We start from the raw sequence: 17,503 nt of genomic DNA, 5'->3' as shown, positions 1-17,503 counted from the left end.
AAAGTATAATTTATACAAATTATAATTTTCTATGAAGCAAACTCCCAGGCCCTCTCAAAAGCCTTAAAAGTCGATTCACTGAAGAAATTTCAAGAGATTCACAAACTCCAAAGGAAAAATCAAACCATATAATCATCCTGTATCAATTGACTCTCTACTGAGACCCCCAAAAACATTTATTTACTAATTTTGATTTTTTTAAACACTTATTAAATTATTTTAAAACTTTTTTCTTTATTATTTTTTTCATACTTTTGAATGATTTATGAATCCTTTTTCACAATTAATAAAATAAATTAAATAATATTCGAGTGACGTTACTTATTTTATTTTCACCACAAGTTCACAGACTTAATTTACATTTTAATTGGTATTAGTCATAAAAATAAAAAGGAATAATAAAACTAAAGAAAATGATAATATAAAATGTTTTACGTCTTTTCTGAATTACCTTGCTTCAGATTCTTAAGGTTTTTCTCAAAAACTTAATTCATTCGCTTCTCAACGTAAATCAGGTGTTTCGCTGTAAGTTTTAATGACAGATTTGCTTTAAATTTAAGATCTTGAATTTTCACATCTGTGCGGAATTTAAAATTTTTAACCATGTTAATGAGGAATGTTTTAAGGAACGTATTTGCATATTTTATTCCAATGCAAATCTTCGGACCGCCGGCGAATGGTAAATAAGCAAGAGGATTGACTTTTTCTATATTTTCAGGGAGAAAACGATCTGGATCGAAATCGTCGGCAGTTGGGCCCCAGAAACTTTTCTCCCTGTGCAGAAATATTAAGGGTATGATCAATTGTGTACCAGCCGGGATGGTATATTGTCCTGCAAATGTGAAAATGTCATTAAGAACCTTTTTTTTTTTCAATTTAAAAAAATATATATAGTTACCAATTTTAGTAGCTTTCTCAACACTCCTGACTATTAGAGGTAATGAAGGAAATAGTCGAAGAGTTTCCTTGATAAATCTGTCTAAAAATTCGCATTTGTTTAAATCCTCATACTCAACATAGTCTTGCAGATTCGGTAATGTTGTTTTAATTTCCTCAAAAATCCTTTCCTGGTATTCAGGAAACATTGCCATTGCCAGGATACAAAATAAAGATGTAACTGTTGAGGTTTCATATCCCTGAAATACAAAAAAAAATATTAATATATTAAATTTATTCCCAAACAGAATGTTTTTTTAATTCAATAAATCGTCAAGAATTTTTCGTTAAACGTACAGCAGCAAGCATTGTGTAGATGTTATCGAAAACATCTTTATCGTCTATTTCGTTTTCTTTTAAATTGTTACCAAAAATTTGATCAACGAAAATTGGAAATTTTTTTGAAGCAGCATTAACTCCTTGATTCTTTAGTTCTTCGCGATTTTCCAACCATTTAGCTTTCGCCTCATCTATTATCTACATTTAAAAGAAAAATATTACGATTTAATTATTTAGATAATATAATTTAAAAAAAAAAGACTATTCTAAGTAGGACCTTTTTAGCCATTCCAAAGACGATATTAGAACTTTTTTGTTCGGCTCTGTAGAGAGATGTCAATCGATATAATGCTGAATTATGTAGAAACGGATTACATACTCTTTCACCTATTCCAAATAAGATTCTGAAAAAAGAAAGAATTATATATATAGGGGATAGGGTGGGGCTAATAAAGTCACTTAAGGGTTTGTAAAAAGCCTAAAATATCATATTTCCTAGCTAGATAGAACAAAATGATCTGTGAAAGAGTTATGGGGGAGTAAATTTCCTAAAGAAATGAGCTAAACATTTCGCTTTACTATTTGGGAAATATAATATTTTGAGATTTTTGTAAACCCTTAATGACTTTTTTAATCCCGGTCTCCTTACTTATACATATAAGTAAAAAGTCTCTTATACATCAATAAGGAAGAATAAGCTAAGCTAAATTTCAATAAGATTTTTTTTTTGTAAAACAAAAAGAATTAAATAAATAAATGAGAAAATGCAGTGTGATCCAGAAAGCTTTAAAATCTCAATTAAAGAAAATTTTTAGTTAAAAGTTTTTTTAAGGAGTTGAAATTAAAAAAAAAAAAACATAAGTATGTAAGTGGTTACATAAATACGAAAACTTTGAAATAATACATAATTATTTTATTATTATTAGTCTTACTTATCTATGTGCTCTCCGAGGTCATAATTTTCATCCATCTGAAAATACATTTTCTTCCCCATCATAGTTCCTTGCATAAGAAAATATATTATAAATAATGTATTAAAATTCTACTAAAATTAATTCATTTTATTTTATTCTTACGATAAACTGAACTAAATACTAAAGCACTGATGTAGTATTGAATATCTACTGGTTTGTGATTCCTGCAGATGTCCTTCATACGTGAGACCATCACATTAATTTCTTCATTGAATATCGTAAGATAACCCTGACAAGCTTTAGTACTGAAGACGGGATTTAACGTTTTGCGACTTTGCTTCCACTTGTGCACTTTAAAAAGAAAATATGAGAATCTAACTTTTTTTTTAATTATAAAAAAGGAAAAACCTTACTTTTGCCAATTCCGATTCCATTTTTAGCAAAAAAGTCACCAAACTCGTACATCAGTCCACGATCAAAACAATTTGGAGAGTTTAAAATTGTCTGAATATCCTCTGGATCAATCACAAATACATATAGATCTGTGAAGAACCAAAATCTACAAGGAACTTTAGAAATGTGATCCTTAACAAGCTTTATAGATTCCAACATTCCAACTTTGGGTACTCCTTCTGATGTATTTAGTAGAGTATGGCAAATAGTTTTAATCATGTACCACAGTGAGGGGCCTGGCATCTGCCATCCTAGCCTGTATTGATCCTTTCTAACCCACAAAAAATGCAAAAGAAGAGCACTTAAAATTATCACAAGATATATCCACATCTTATCACGTAATTAACAAACAAAATTAAACTGAATAATATTACTAAATCATTTTCCTTTTATAAGTGGAGTCAAATCGTAAAAAATTACCCCTCCATTTAATTTTAAGTAAAAAAAAATGTTTTTCTAGTAGAACCACTAAATTTTATTATAAAACCGAAGCTAAAAGTTTATAACGTTACAAAAAACATAAGTGCAAAACTTTTACTCATTTTATTGATAAGTCATAAAGCATGTAATAAAGAAAAAGAAAAGAATTATAATTTTATTTTAGAATACTTTTATTAGAAGAAATACGAAACACTATACCTACATTATTTTATAATTGCATTTTTACTTTTTCAACTAAGAGTTAGTCTTGTAGTCGATCCTAAAAAGAACTATTTCAACATCCGCAATATATTATTTAATCCTAACCTCGAATATACATAATAATATACATATATAATTGCCAAATTTTTGCTTAAATTCGTTTCTCAGCGTAAATCAGGTGTTTCGTTGAAAGCTTTAACGAAAAATTAACTTTGAATTCAAGGTCATTAATTTTCACATCTGTGCGGAATTTAAAATTTTTAACCATTTGAATAAGGAATGTTTTAAGGAACGTATTGGCATATTTTATTCCAATGCAAATCTTCGGACCGCCGGCGAATGGTAAATAAGCATGAGGATTGACTTTTTCTATATTTTCAGGTAGAAAGCGATCTGGATCGAATTCTTCGGCAGTTGGGCCCCAAAAACTTTTCTCCCTGTGCAGAAATATTAAGGGTATGATCAATTGTGTGCCAGCCGGGACGGTATATTGTCCTGCAGATGTGAAATTTTCATTAAGAACCTTTTTTTTTTCAATTTAAAAAAATATATATAGTTACCAATTTGAGTAGCTTTCTCAACACTCCTGACTATTAGAGGTAATGAAGGAAATAGTCGAAGAGTTTCCTTGATAAATCTGTCTAAAAATTCGCATTTGTTTAAATCCTCATACTCAACATAGTCCTGCAGATTCGGTAATGTTGTTTTAATTTCCTCAAAAATCCTTTCTTGATGTTCAGGAAACATTGCCATTGCCAGGATACAAAATAAAGATGTAACTGTTGAGGTTTCATATCCCTAAAAATCATAAAAATGAAAATGATATTCCTACAAGAAATTGTTAAATTTTAATAAAACGTTCAGATTTTTTCATTAACCGTACAGCAGCAAGTATTGTATAGGTCTCTCCGAAAACTTCCTCATCATCGATTTTGTTTTCTTTCAAATTGTTACCGAAAATTTGATCAACGTAAATTGGAAATTTTTTGGTAACAGTCTCAACTTCTTTGTTCTTTGATACTTCACGATTTTCCAACCATTTTGCTTTTGCTTCATCTATTACCTGAATTTTAAAGAAAAATATTACAATTTAATAACTTAAATTAGACTAAAGGAAAATTCTTTAAATAGAACCTTTTTAGCCATTGTCATGAGAAAATTAGAAGATTTCTTCTCGGATTTGTAAAGGGGCGTCAATCGGTATAAAGTTGAATAATGCAAAAATGGATTAGACACTCGTTCACCTATTGCAAACAAGACTCTGTAAGACCGTTCCATTAAAAAGAAACAATAAAAAACAAAATATATAAGAAAACATGTGTGGAAAGATTTTATTAGTCTTACTTATTTATATGCTCTCCAATTTCATAATTTTCTTTTCTCTGGAAACACATTTTCTTGCCCATCATTGTTCCTTACATAAGAAAATATTGAATAAATATCTAAAACCTTAAAAAAAATTCATAAAATAAATTTCATTTTACTTACGATAAATTGAATCAGATATTAAAGCACTGATATAGTATTGAATATTTACTGGTTCGTGATTCTTGCAGATGTCCTTCATGCGTGAAACCATAACACTAATTTCTTCATTGAAGATCTTCAGGTAGCCTTGACAAGCTTTAGTGCTGAAGACTGGATTTAACGTTTTACGACTTTGCTTCCATCTGTGAACTTTAAGTAAAAAATATAAGAAAATTTAGTATTTTTTTTTAGATTAAAAAAAAACCTTACTTTTGTTAATTCCGATTCCGTTTTTAGCAAAAAAGTCGCCAAACTCGTAAATCAATCCACGATCGAAACAGTTCGGAGAATTTAAAATTGTCTGAATGTCTTCTGGATCCATCACAAATACATATAAATTTGTTAAGAACCAAAATCTGAAGGGAACTTTAGAAATGTGATTCTTAACAAGCTTCATAGATTCCAACATTCCAACCTTAGGTATTCCTTCGGAGGTATTTAGAAGAGTGTGAAAAAATCCCTTTACCATGTACCATAATGAGGGACCTGGCATCTGCCATGCGAGCCTGTACAAATCTCTTTTCACCCAAAAAAAATGAGAAAGTAAAACACTTGCGATTATAACCAGATATATCCACATCTTATCACTTTATTAACAAACAAAACTAAACTGAGTAATATTACTAAATTATTTTCCTTTTATAAGTGCGATCAAATCGTAAAAAATTACCCCTCCATTTAATTTTAGGTAAAAAAAACAATTTCTCAGTTGGAATACTAAAATTCTATTTTAAAAAACCGAAGTTGTAAAAAGCTTATATAATGAACAAAAGAAACTTAATAACGACATAACTATACTATTTCTCAAATTCTCTTCTGAACGTAAATCTGGTGTTTGGTTGTAAGTTTTAATGATAGATATGCTTTAAATTTAAGATCTTGAATTTTCACATCTGTGCGGAATTTAAAATTTTTAACCATGTGAATAAGGAATGTTTTAAGGAACGTATTTGCGTATTTGATCCCCATGCAAATCTTCGGTCCGCCTGCGAATGGTAAATAAGCATGAGGATTGACTTTTTCTATATTTTCAGGTAGAAAGCGATCTGGATCGAAATCTTCGGCAGTTGGACCCCAGAATTTTTTTTCTCTATGCAAAAACATTATAGGCATGATTAATTGTGTGCCAGCCGGGATGCTATATTGTCCTGCCAAAGCAAAATTTTCATCAAAGACCTTTTGAAAATAAAAAAATAAAAAAATATATGGTTACCAATTTTAGTAGCTTTTCCAACAGTTCTAACGATTAGAGGAATTGAAGGAAAAATTCGAAGAGTCTCCTTAATAAATCTGTCCAAAAATTCGCATTTGTTGAGATCCTCATACTCTACGTAGTCCTGCATATTCGGCAATGTTTTCGTAATTTCCTCAAAAATCATTTCTTGATGTTCAGGAAACATTGCCAATGCCAAGATACAAGAATAAGCTGTTACAGTTGTAGTTTCATAGCCCTGAAATTTACATATTTCAAAAATTAATTCTAATTTTAATCAATCCATGAAATTTTTCATTCATTCATACAGCAGCAAGTATTGTGTAAGTTTCTCCGAAAATGTCCTCATCGTCGATTTCGTTTTCTTTTAAGTTATTACTAAATATTTGATCAACATAAATTGAAAATTTATTTGAAACAGCATCAACTTCTTTATTCTTCAGTTCTTCACGATTTTCAAGCCATTTTGCTTTCTTTTCAGCAATGACCTATAATGAAATATTGCGATTTTTATATTTTTAATTAAACCAGATTTTGAATTTAAAATTGAAAAATGAACGTAACCTTTCTTGCCATTGTCATGAGAACATTGGAAGAATTCTTTTCGTCTTTGTAGAGAGATGTCAATCGATATAATGCTGAATTATGAATAAACGGATTGCATACTCGTTCACCCATTGCAAACAAGATTCTATGAAAAAAAAACAAAGAATTACCAGCAAAAAGTTTTCTCATAGTTGGATGTAGTACAAAAAAAATGGTAAAGAAGAATAAACATCGTAAACACGTACAATCAACAATTAGTTTAATTTTTTTTAATGAGAATAAAGTTTTGTGTTAGAAAATTCAGACTTTTGCTCTATAAAATTTTTTCTTTGCAATAAAAAATATGTTCTGAAGATACTAATTGCTGAAAGCCTTTACGTAAAAAGCCTTTATATTCATCAAAAGGTTTTTTCGCTGAATTGAGGCAATTTAAACTTTTTTTTACATTAAAATTTTGAACGGAAATACAAAACATTAAAGTAAATAAAATCTTGTAATAAAAAGATTAATAAATATATTTTCTTACTTATCTGTGTGTTCTCCAAGGTCATAATTTTTTTCCTTCTGAAAATACATTTTCTTCCCCATCATTGTTCCTTGTACAAAAACAAAGTATTTAAATAAAAACTCATAAAAACCAATAAATTTCAGTTTACTTACGAAAAATTGAATCAAATACTAAAGAACTGATATAGTATTGAACATCTACTGGCTCCCGATGCCTACAAATGTCCTTCATACGTGAAACCATCACACTTATTTCTTCATTAAAGATCGTTAAGTAACCCTGACAAGCTTTAGTAGTAAAGACTGGATTTAACGTTTTTCGACTTTGCTTCCACCGGTGAACTATAAGTAGATCAATGGCATTTAATAAAAAACAAATTTCTTATAAAAAGATTAAAAGCTTGATAGGTTAAGTAGAGAATATAAAAAAATTAATAATTTTTTTTAGATTAAGAACGGATAAGGCTTACTTTTGTTAATTCCGATTCCGTTTTTAGCAAAAAAGTCACCAAATTCGTAAATCAATCCACGATCAAAACAATTCGGAGAATTTAAAATAGTCTGAATATCGTCTGGATCCATCACAAATACATATAAATTTGTTAAGAACCAATATCTGAAGGGAACTTTAGATATGTGATCCTTAACGAGCTTCATAGATTCTAACATTCCAACTTTGGGGACTCCTTTAGAAGTATTTAGAAGAGTATGGAAAAACCCCTTTATTATGTACCATAGCGAGGGACCTGGCATCTGCCATGCAAGCCTGTACAAATCTCTTTTCACCCACAAAAAATGCAAAAGGAGAAGACCCAAAATTATCACAAGATATATCCACATTTTTACACTTTACTCACTGACAAGAGCGAACTAAATATTATTTCTAATTCATAACCCTTTTATATGTACAGTTAAATCGTAAAAACTTAGCCCCTCCACCAAGTTTTGGATAAAATAACTTAATTTCTCAATTATAATTGTACATACTAAAATTCTATTATTAAATTCTATTATAGACCATAATTAAGGGAAATGTCCAAAAAACGAAGGAAGTTTATGACTATGCGTACAAAGACTATACCTACCTACTTTTTTTTAATTAACTCGCGATAGACACAAGAACTTTTATTTACAACTATAAACAAAATCTTATAATGACTTATAAAGATTGATATAATGCCAAGAATTTTAATTTTTAAATTTTTATGCAGATTAATTATGTACTCGATTTCACCAGGCTGGACCATTAACTCTACATTTATTTAGTGGACAACATATTTTTTCTACATTATGTTTTTTCTACATTATCCTTACTGCATCAGTTCTATATAACGATTAGAAAATTTGTTTCATTTCCAAATTACACATTTTACGTAACATGTACAGTGATCCTGAATATGTTAACCCTTTAACGTCCAACGTGAAACATAAAAACATTGAAACATGCGCTCTTTTATCGCGATTTTTATTCTATGATTTTTTTAGATGACTTTTCTCACTCAGAACGTCTTCTTTGACTCCTTATGAGTAAATTTGATACATTTGTAACATGGAAAAACAATTACATTAATAAATAATTGAAAAAATAAAATGTTTCACGTTTGGGTCAGAGTATGGCCCAAAAAACCTTAAAGGGTTAATAATCCCTGAGCTCTACATCAATGTTAAGTTTATTCTTTAACTTCAATGTAAAGTCTACATCGTAGCATAAATCATGATATTTAAGATCTGTGCGAAATTTGAAATTTCTAACCATTTGGATGAGGAACATTTTGAGGAATACATTAGCATATTTCATTCCAATACAATTCCTAGGTCCTCCACCAAAGGGTAAATAAGCGTAAGGATGCATTTTCTTCATATTTTCGGGAAGAAAACGATCTGGATCGAAATCATCGGCGGTTGGACCCCAAATATTCTTCTCCCTGTGCAGCGAAATTAAAGATATCAATATTTGCGTTCCAGGCGGGATGGAGTATTGTCCTATTAGGGTAGAGTTTTAATTAATTAACATGTCCTTAAACCAAAATTTAAATTTTGGACCTACCTATTTTTATAGTTTGTTGAATACTTCTGACCATAAGAGGAACAGGAGGAAATAGCCGTAAAATTTCCTTAATAAATCTGTCCAAAAATTCGCATTTGTTGAAATCCTCATACTCAAAGTTATCTTGCAAACTCGTAAATGTGGATTTAATTTCATCATAGATTCTTTCCTGATGTTCAGGAAATATTGCCAACATAACGATGAAAATTACAGTGACAATTGCTGAGGTTTCATAGCCCTAAAATTTAAAAAAAAAAATTATCTCATCATATTAAGTTAGAATTCTTTGTTTTTCATACAGCTACAAGAATTGTGAAGCTTTCTCCAATGACTTCTTTTTCACTGAGCTTATTTTCTTTCAAAAAACTATTTAATATTATATCAATGAAAAGTTGTGTATTTGTTGAAATTTCATCTGGTCCTGTGTTCTTTAATTCTTTACAATTTTCCAGCCATTTTGTTTTCTGTTCATCTAGAACCTAAAATGAAAAACGAAAGCAATTATATTTTGTTTTCATATTTGAAAATTAAAAAAAAGGACCTTGTGGGCCATTGTCAGGAGGACATTGGAACTTTCCTTTTCGATCCGATATAAATTTGTCAATTTGTGTATTAGTGTAAAATGAAGGAGTGGATTGCTTATACGTTTATTCAATACATATGAAAGACTGAAAAATAAAATTAAACTTTATTATGTTTAGAACGTTTTAACGCTCAAAGCAATAAAAAAAATTGATCATTCTACATAAATTATTCTTACATGTTCATATGTTTCAGAAGATGGTGATTTTCATTTTTCTGAAAATCCGTTTCATTTCCCATCATTGTCCCTTTAGTAAATACAAAATATTAATAATAAATATTTATTCAAAATAAAATCTCAAAGTCACTCTTACGAAATATTGTATCAGCCACAAAAGTCGCCATATTGTATTGAATATCTATTGGCTTTTGATTCCTGCATTGTTCTCTCATGCAAGCTATCAAGACTTTGATTTCTTGATCAAAGATGGGTTGATAAGTTTGACAAGCTCTTCTACTGAAGCTTGGATTAAGCATTTTCCTACTTTCTTTCCATTTAGGCACTTAAATAAAAGATAAAAAATTTAAATAAAAGTATTTCTCGAACAATAATGAACTAACAAGATTACTTTTAACAATGCCAATTCCATTTTCCCCAAAGTATTTGCCAAAATCGTAAATATTTCCGCGGTTTAGACACTGCAGAGAGTTGAGAATAATTTGTAGATATTCTGGTTCCATCACAAACACATACAGATCTGTTAAGATCCAAAATCTGAAGAGAGTTTGAGAAACTTTTGACTTGATGTCTTGTAGAGTTTTTAAAATTCCCACTGAAGATATTCCTTTTTCACCCATTGTAAGAGTATCGTAATATATCTTGGCTATAAACCATAATGAAGGGCCTGGCATTTGCCATATTAGCCTGTAAAAGTCCCTCCTAATCCACAAATAGTACAAAAGTAATACACTTGAAACTATCACTAAAATCATCCACATTGTTACCCTTAATTGACACAAAATGATGCTTTATCCGCAATCACATTCCTTTTATATGGTATTCATATTATTTATAACAAAAAACTTAGTCCCCCCAATAAGATTTGCGTAAATTAATTTTATTTCAGGAAACGTTTAAAAAGAATTTTTTCCATTTTTTTCTGTTAAACAAAAAAAATGATGATTAGCACAGAGTTATAAAAGTTTGTGTAAAAACTAAAAATATATAAATTACACTAACAATCCATAGGAAAAAAAAAAGAAGCTTAATTTGTTAGATTCAACAAAACCTTAATTATGGGTAATTTTTATTAGCTTTTTCTTCTACATGATCCCAGTAGTAAAAGGAAAACATCTTTAGATATTTCTTTAAAAAAAATAGTACGGTATAATACACAATTAATTGTGCTACAATGACAATTTATTAGTGTTGTTCATTTTAATCTCTCAGCTGTACAACAATGTTAAGTTTATTCTTTAACTTTAATGTAAAGTCTATATCGTAGCTTAAATCATAGAATTTAAGATCTGTGCGAAATTTGAAATTTCTAACCATTTGGATGAGGAACATTTTGAGGAATACATTAGCATATTTCATTCCAATACAATTCCTAGGTCCTCCACCAAAGGGTAAATAAGCGTAAGGATGCATTTTCTTCATATTTTCGGGAAGAAAACGATCTGGATCGAAATCATCGGCGGTTGGACCCCAAATATTCTTCTCCCTGTGCAGCGATATTAAAGAAATCAATATTTGCGTTCCAGGCGGGATGGAGTATTGTCCTATTAGGGTAGAGTTTTATTTATTAAATATTTAAAAAATTATTATTTAAAAAGTATTTGAGGTATATACCAATTTTAATAGGTTTCTCCAGACTTCTAACCATTAACGGAATAGGGGGAAATAGTCTAAGAACTTCCTTAATAAATCTGTCCAAAAATTCGCATTTGTTGAGATCCTCATACTCAACGTAATCTTCTGTGTTCAGCAATGTGGATTTAATTTCCTCATATATCCTTTCTTGATGTTGAGAAAATATGGCTAACATTACGATAAAAATTACAGTAACAACCGCTGAGGTTTCATATCCCTAAAATTGTAAAAGAACTAATTACTTTTCATCAATTAACTTAGAATTTTTATGTGTTTTTTTCATACAGCTACAAGAATTGTGAAGCTTTCTCCAATAACTTCTTTTTCACTGAGCCTATTTTCTTTTATATGTTTGATAAATAGTTGATCTATGAAAATTTGTAAAATCGTTGAAACTTCATCAATCCCCCCAACTCCTGTTTTGCTCATTAGTTCGTTATAATTTTCCAACCATTTTGCTTTCTGTTCATCTAGAACCTAAAATTTTAAATACAATAGATTTAAATTTCATTTCATTTAAATTTTAAATAAATTTCATAAGACCTTGTGGGCAATTGTCATAATGACATCGGAACATTTCTTTTCGGTCCTATAAAAGTGTGTGAACTGGTATATTAGTGAAATATGAAGTAGAGGATTGCTTATACGTTGCCCCAATACGTATGAGAGACTAAAAAATAAAATAAAACTTTATTATGTTCAGAATGCTTTACGACTTTAGGCAAAGTATAAAAATTGTTGAGTAAAAAATTAAATGTAAGGTACTCTGTGAGTAAAATATAATTTTTGTGCACTCTTTAAAAAAGCAAAAAAAAACCTTGCGCTTTATGCTTTATTGTGAATATATGTAGTACATAAATTAGACTCACTTATTCATGTGTTCCAGAAGATGATAATTTTCATTTTTCTGGAAAGACATCTCTTTTCCCATCATTGTTCCTTGTGTAAAAACGAAAAAGTTTTTTTTTTAATATTTGCCAAAAACAATAAATTTCAAAATCTTTCTTACGAAATATTGTATCAGCCACCAAAGCTGCCATATTGTATTTAATATCTATTGGCTCCTGATTCCTGCATTGATCTTTCATAAGAGAAATCAATATTTTAATTTCTTGATTAAAGATGGAAAGATAACTTTGACAAGCTTTACTATTGAAGCTTGGATTTAGCATTTTCCGACTTTGCTTCCATTTGGGCACTTTAATTAAGATAATAGAAAGAAAGAAAAAAAAAATTAATTTTCGTATATTAAAAGAAAAATGAAAAACTTTACTTTTAAGAAGACCAATTCCATTTTCACCAAAATATTTGGCTAAATCGTATATTCTTCCACGGTTTAGGCAGTATGAAGAATTGAGAATAATTTTTAGATGTTCTGGTTCCATCACAAACACATACAGATCTCTTAAGATCCAAAATCTGAAGAGATTTTCAGGAACTTCTGATCTAATTTCTTGAAGTGATTTTAAAATTCCCATTGAAGATATTCCTTTTTCATCCATTGCAAAAGTATGGTAATATTTTTTGGTTAAAAACCATAATGAGGGGCCTGGCATTTGCCATATTAACCTACACAAATCCCTCCTAGTCCACAAATAGTTCAAAAGTAATGCACTTGAAATTATCACTAAGAATATCCACATTGTTGCACTTAATCAACACGAAAGGAACACCAACTAATAGAATAGTGTTTATTCCGTAATCAGACTCATTTTATATGGTCAAATTTCTTGTAAAAAACTCAACCCCTCCACTGAGATTTGAGTAAATTTATTTTATTTCAGGAAACATTTAAAACCAACAATTAATTTCGCTTTTTGCTATGAAAAAAACTTGAAGATTAGCACAAGTTAACCGTCCATATACTGTGACCAAAACACTCACGCGCATTACTATTAGGGTAGGTGACCGACCCCATAGAATTTTTCGCAAAAAAGCAAATTCATTCTATCAACTCAGCTTTAATAGACTCCTTGGTACTTCCTAAGAAGTCTTTTGTCCATTTTAGAACACAAAAATACATTTTAGATGGAATTTTAGAAACGTCTATAAAGAGACAAAGATTGACAATGGAAGAAAACTGGAATAAATTTGACCGTTACACCAATTTTTGAATTCCCTCTTCTTACATTTTTGTTAATAACTTTTACACAATTATCTGAAATTTTTACACAATCTTCTCAGATAACCAAGGAGCTTATTTCCAGAAGCTTGGTTCTATACATCTAAGAACTAAGGCGCAATTAATTGAAATATAGCTCTGGGGTCGGTCACCTACCCCTCACAGTATACGGAAGGTTAATAAAAGTTTATGTCAAAAGAAGAAATATACAAATTATCCCAAGCCGTAAGAAAAGAAAGTATTTGTTAATTCTACTAACTAAAAATTTAAAAAAAATCATTTAAAATATAAACAAGAAGAATTTTTATTTTATGTACATGCATAGCTTCCCAGTAAACAATAGATTGAGCCAACAAATGCTCAATCATGATTGAGTTAGTCAGATTGATTAATCTTAAATTTAATTTCAATTCTAGAGAAAATTCTACAACATTCAGTGAATTCTTTAAGATTTAATCAAAGAGCTTTCTCGCATTTTTAAATTAATCTGTTTCTTAATTCTTTAATTCATTTTTTTTACAATTAACAGTAATTGAAAACTAATTTGCATCTAAAACTAGCTAAATCGTTCTAAGTCCTTCGTTTTTTTCGACTTTCACACCGCAAATGAATGCTCCATTTAATTTTTCCAGCATCCAAACAAACATCTCCATAATATAAAATAGTGGTGCGACACGAAGAGGAACGTTTAGTCAAAGTGAAACATTTTAGGAGTTTTGTGCGAATGACTCCAAGATAGCAGATGATAAAGTTTGTGAGCTTTTCCCACCGCGGGTGCACCAATTAGCGTACCCAAGAGCACACCCAGAGTGTGTCTCGTAAATAAACTTTAAGCTCTCTGGGAATTGCCTGGGCAAAAGTAAATGCTGGTGAGATGCCACCAGGCGTCCTCATTGCAAATTCCCACGCTCGTTCACTCTTTTTTTTGCTCTCAACTCGTTGTATCCATCCCCCGCAATTAAAAGCAAATATACCTCATTTATTTTCAGTTGCACTTCCGACCCACAGGGTGGGTTGGGTTGAATACCAATTGCAGAGAGTGCCTGCAGTTGGATAAACATGAAATTGCTGTGAAGAATTCAAGCCAATTTCCATTCAAATGTTTCTCAATTGAATGTTGCTGCACTCTCTTCTCTCTTTGCAAAATGTCCCCCGTATGCATTCTTTATTCTTTTGCAACACAATCTCATTCTATTCTGCTTGGCTTGAAGGGGGAGGAGGCGGAGTTGGGGAGGTGGGTACAGAGATTCTACATATTTTTCAACTCAGGGTTGCATGCATATAGTTGAGAAGTCATACAACACACCCACGCTTCGTCCGGAAATCCGTTCAAAATGTTGTGTGTGCTTTGAATAAATTCAAGCATTTGATGCAAATATATATTGTGAAAATTTAATTATGACATTCCTCGTGATATCGCATCGTCTTATCAAATTACATCGACAGACGTGCAATTAGGTGTTCATGGAAGAGAAAGCAACGTTTGCATTGAATGTGTTTCATTTTGTACATAACTTTCCAGCATGAAGCTAGAAGAGATGAAATTCTTATCTGATGACGATACACGATGGAATCCCCCCATTCCATTTATCTGCTATACTTTTAGTTACAATTTAGTTACACGTCAATGGGAATTTATTTTACTTCATTTAATCCGGATGTGCTAATTTTGCTATATTTAGTGCGTAGGGAAAATCGCATTGTGTATTTTTAAGGCTTTCAATGTCCCTAAAACAATTATTTTATTCATCAAAGTTAAGTCTTGAATACTTAATTGATTAAGAATTAATAAAATAAGAATTATGAAGGTACACAAAAAGCACGAAAAATTCAAAATAGTTTTTGAAATATTCAAAAAATATTGAAGAATTTACTGTTAATTGTAAGAATGCAAAAAATGTAAGTACATCTGCTGAAAGTTAAAGCAATTTTAAGCAAAAAAAAAACCTAATAATATTTTTTTTATTTTAAAATTACCAAGAAGAGAGAAAAAATCTTTTGCTTTAGTATTTATTTTACTTTCTTCTTTAACATTTATTGTGAAGTTTCATATTTTTTTTTATATACTATTTTTTACGTAATGAAAATACTTTAATGAAACTTTTAATAGACCAATTCGTTACAGCGTAATATAATAATTACGTAAATCATTAATTCCAACATAACAGGTTAAGGAACATTAAAGCAAAGCCGTAAGACGTAAAAATTTAATTTACAAATTATAGAATTCATTTAATAGTTCAAAGAATTAAACTAAATAATAAAAATTATTCAAGTGTATCCTTACGAAATAAAATTAAACGAATAAAAGAAGATCTCAATTTTTCTGTTGCTATTAATTTTTTTTAATTATCTATGTTTTTCCAATTTACGTTACTTTTTTTTAAACTGTCATTTAACTCTACACGTGAGATAATCTTGCCATTTTTTTCAAAAACAAATGAGATCATTTTATTCCGCAAAAAATCAGAGAGTAAAATTTCACTATTGCTTCATATTTATTACATAAGAGAAAAATAAAGAAAAAGAAACATAACTAGATATAGCTACTAAGAAATTTAATACTCATTATTTTGCGAAGGAAGGAAGAAAATATGTTGTGTTGTAAATAAATTAAATAATGAGATTCGTAATAAAATAAAATTGCGATCCTCGCTCTACAACATTGATCGTGGCTTTGACCGCAAGATCACTTTGTCTACAATCAATATGTTTATTGCCAATTGATGTACCTGGAATAAACTAATTCCCCACAATTTGCTGCAAGAGATAAGTCTTTCATTAAAATAAAATGATTTTTTTCTTACTCTGTAATCTATAGCCTGAGATCGCGATCGCGCTCCATCAAAGTGGAATGGCACTTAAAATACAAAGATATCAGATGATGCAAGTACAGCAGCAAATACTATGTTAGTACAATTAGCAAGATACACAAGCTACTTGGCATGCCACATAGCCCGAAACTTGATCACCCTCGGACTTAGCCACGCGAACATCCATCACAGCTGCTTAAATGGCTACAAGAAAATCATAAGGAAATCGCAATCACGATGAATTTGTAGCAAAACTTGTTGATTGGGAAATTAGATTTCATAATTCGCAGCATGAGAAAAGTCACAGAGCTGCAACATTCTTTGGATGTACGACGAGGATTACGTATTCGATTGCATTTGAGTAGCGATCGCATTTGAGCGCGATCGCGAGTGAAAATGAAAACTCCCCATGTGAAGGCCGGCGGGCCAGAAGCGACGTACCTGCCGCCATGAAGGCCAAAGTCAAATCAATTATCCTCCAATTTTCCACCAACAGATGAAATTCAAGAAGAAAATTGATCATGAACCTGACACAGTTTGTGCGAACTGCGCAAAATTCCCGCGCAATGATCATTTCGGCGATCAGCGTGTTTGATATCATGCCATCATTATTTTGTCGTAGAAATGCAATTTCCGGCTTACCGGGCAGGTGAGAAAATTCGCAGAAGATCATTTGCTAAATGACTTGTACGATACGTCACACTGCTTCGTCATGATCTCTAAATTATGATCGTCACACGATCAATCTTATTTTTTTCTTTTCTAACAAAATACAGATTTTTTGTTGCTCACAGATTCTCCTCCTACACGATCTCGACAAAAAAATTTAAAAGAATTTAATCATTTCTGCGGAATGAATTAAAATTCCCAGCAAATGGTACGGAACTTCATCAAATTGATCGTTAAAAATAATTAATCGGCGATCCACCCCCTCATTGGAAGTAAAGATAAAAAGATTTTCCATATTTTGCTACTGGTGGAATTGCGTTTTGTCGTGAAACTTGTTCACCTTATTTGCAAGTAAACCCCACGATCGCCCGTAGCCAATGTCTCGATCATGATCGTCAAGTTGTAGAGCAGGGAGAAAACGACATCTGGGGGCCTCCACG

At 30.6% G+C, this 17,503-nt stretch overlaps 5 protein-coding genes across 5 annotated transcripts in view; all 5 read right to left on the bottom strand.

The window, feature by feature from the left end:
* Positions 1-17,503, bottom strand: part of LOC129787507 (C2 domain-containing protein 5) — a 970,947-nt gene that overhangs the window by 526,207 nt on the left and 427,237 nt on the right. The window lies entirely within an intron of this gene.
* LOC129787813 (probable cytochrome P450 313b1) lies at positions 207-2,944 on the bottom strand. The gene is made up of 7 exons (XM_055823614.1): positions 2,543-2,944; positions 2,292-2,480; positions 2,148-2,217; positions 1,493-1,619; positions 1,234-1,413; positions 899-1,136; positions 207-832 (listed from the first exon to the last, which is right to left on the bottom strand). Exons 1-7 carry the CDS (start codon positions 2,910-2,912, stop codon positions 486-488), a joined length of 1,521 nt encoding a protein of 506 aa, XP_055679589.1. The 5' UTR covers positions 2,913-2,944; the 3' UTR covers positions 207-485.
* LOC129786902 (probable cytochrome P450 313a4) lies at positions 3,452-5,160 on the bottom strand. Its single transcript, XM_055822156.1, has 5 exons — positions 4,962-5,160; positions 4,762-4,901; positions 3,785-4,022; positions 3,518-3,719; positions 3,452-3,464 (listed from the first exon to the last, which is right to left on the bottom strand). The coding sequence occupies exons 1-5, from the start codon at positions 5,158-5,160 to the stop codon at positions 3,452-3,454; spliced, it is 792 nt and encodes a 263-aa protein (XP_055678131.1).
* LOC129786901 (probable cytochrome P450 313a1) lies at positions 5,689-10,505 on the bottom strand. Its single transcript, XM_055822155.1, has 6 exons — positions 10,441-10,505; positions 10,208-10,361; positions 9,065-9,302; positions 8,771-9,000; positions 6,078-6,202; positions 5,689-5,737 (listed from the first exon to the last, which is right to left on the bottom strand). The coding sequence occupies exons 1-6, from the start codon at positions 10,503-10,505 to the stop codon at positions 5,689-5,691; spliced, it is 861 nt and encodes a 286-aa protein (XP_055678130.1).
* LOC129786900 (probable cytochrome P450 313a4) lies at positions 10,985-16,581 on the bottom strand. Its single transcript, XM_055822154.1, has 4 exons — positions 16,522-16,581; positions 11,439-11,676; positions 11,139-11,368; positions 10,985-10,993 (listed from the first exon to the last, which is right to left on the bottom strand). Exons 1-4 carry the CDS (start codon positions 16,579-16,581, stop codon positions 10,985-10,987), a joined length of 537 nt encoding a protein of 178 aa, XP_055678129.1.

The sequence above is a fragment of the Lutzomyia longipalpis genome, chromosome 1 (genome assembly GCF_024334085.1).
Source record: "Lutzomyia longipalpis isolate SR_M1_2022 chromosome 1, ASM2433408v1".
In the NCBI taxonomy this organism is placed as follows: domain Eukaryota; kingdom Metazoa; phylum Arthropoda; class Insecta; order Diptera; family Psychodidae; genus Lutzomyia; species Lutzomyia longipalpis.
The sequence above is the reverse complement of the archived record's forward strand: the minus strand, read 5'-3'. Positions and strand labels throughout refer to the sequence as shown.

What these genes read in the sequence shown, in the direction of transcription:
- LOC129786901 (XM_055822155.1), bottom strand. Translation starts at nt 10,505, where the DNA reads ATGGCAAATGCCAGGCCCTTCATTATGGTTTATAGCCAAGATATATTA. An exon ending in TCAACAAACTATAAAAATAG is followed by an intron (nt 9,001 to 9,064) that starts GTAGGTCCAAAA and finishes CTACCCTAATAG; the next exon opens with GACAATACTCCATCCCGCCT. An exon ending in AATATGCAGGACTACGTAGA is followed by an intron (nt 5,738 to 6,077) that starts GTATGAGGATCT and finishes TACCATTCGCAG; the next exon opens with GCGGACCGAAGATTTGCATG.
- LOC129786900 (XM_055822154.1), bottom strand. Translation starts at nt 16,581, where the DNA reads ATGGATGTTCGCGTGGCTAAGTCCGAGGGTGATCAAGTTTCGGGCTAT. An exon ending in CGGGCTATGTGGCATGCCAA is followed by an intron (nt 11,677 to 16,521) that starts GTAGCTTGTGTA and finishes TTACAATTTTAG; the next exon opens with GGATATGAAACCTCAGCGGT. An exon ending in GGAGAAACCTATTAAAATTG is followed by an intron (nt 11,369 to 11,438) that starts GTATATACCTCA and finishes CTACCCTAATAG; the next exon opens with GACAATACTCCATCCCGCCT.
- LOC129787813 (XM_055823614.1), bottom strand. Translation starts at nt 2,912, where the DNA reads ATGTGGATATATCTTGTGATAATTTTAAGTGCTCTTCTTTTGCATTTT. An exon ending in TGGAATCGGAATTGGCAAAA is followed by an intron (nt 2,481 to 2,542) that starts GTAAGGTTTTTC and finishes TTCTTTTTAAAG; the next exon opens with TGCACAAGTGGAAGCAAAGT. An exon ending in TGAGAAAGCTACTAAAATTG is followed by an intron (nt 833 to 898) that starts GTAACTATATAT and finishes TCACATTTGCAG; the next exon opens with GACAATATACCATCCCGGCT.
- LOC129786902 (XM_055822156.1), bottom strand. Translation starts at nt 5,160, where the DNA reads ATGTTGGAATCTATGAAGCTTGTTAAGAATCACATTTCTAAAGTTCCC. An exon ending in CGGAATCGGAATTAACAAAA is followed by an intron (nt 4,902 to 4,961) that starts GTAAGGTTTTTT and finishes TTTTACTTAAAG; the next exon opens with TTCACAGATGGAAGCAAAGT. An exon ending in TGAGAAAGCTACTCAAATTG is followed by an intron (nt 3,720 to 3,784) that starts GTAACTATATAT and finishes TCACATCTGCAG; the next exon opens with GACAATATACCGTCCCGGCT.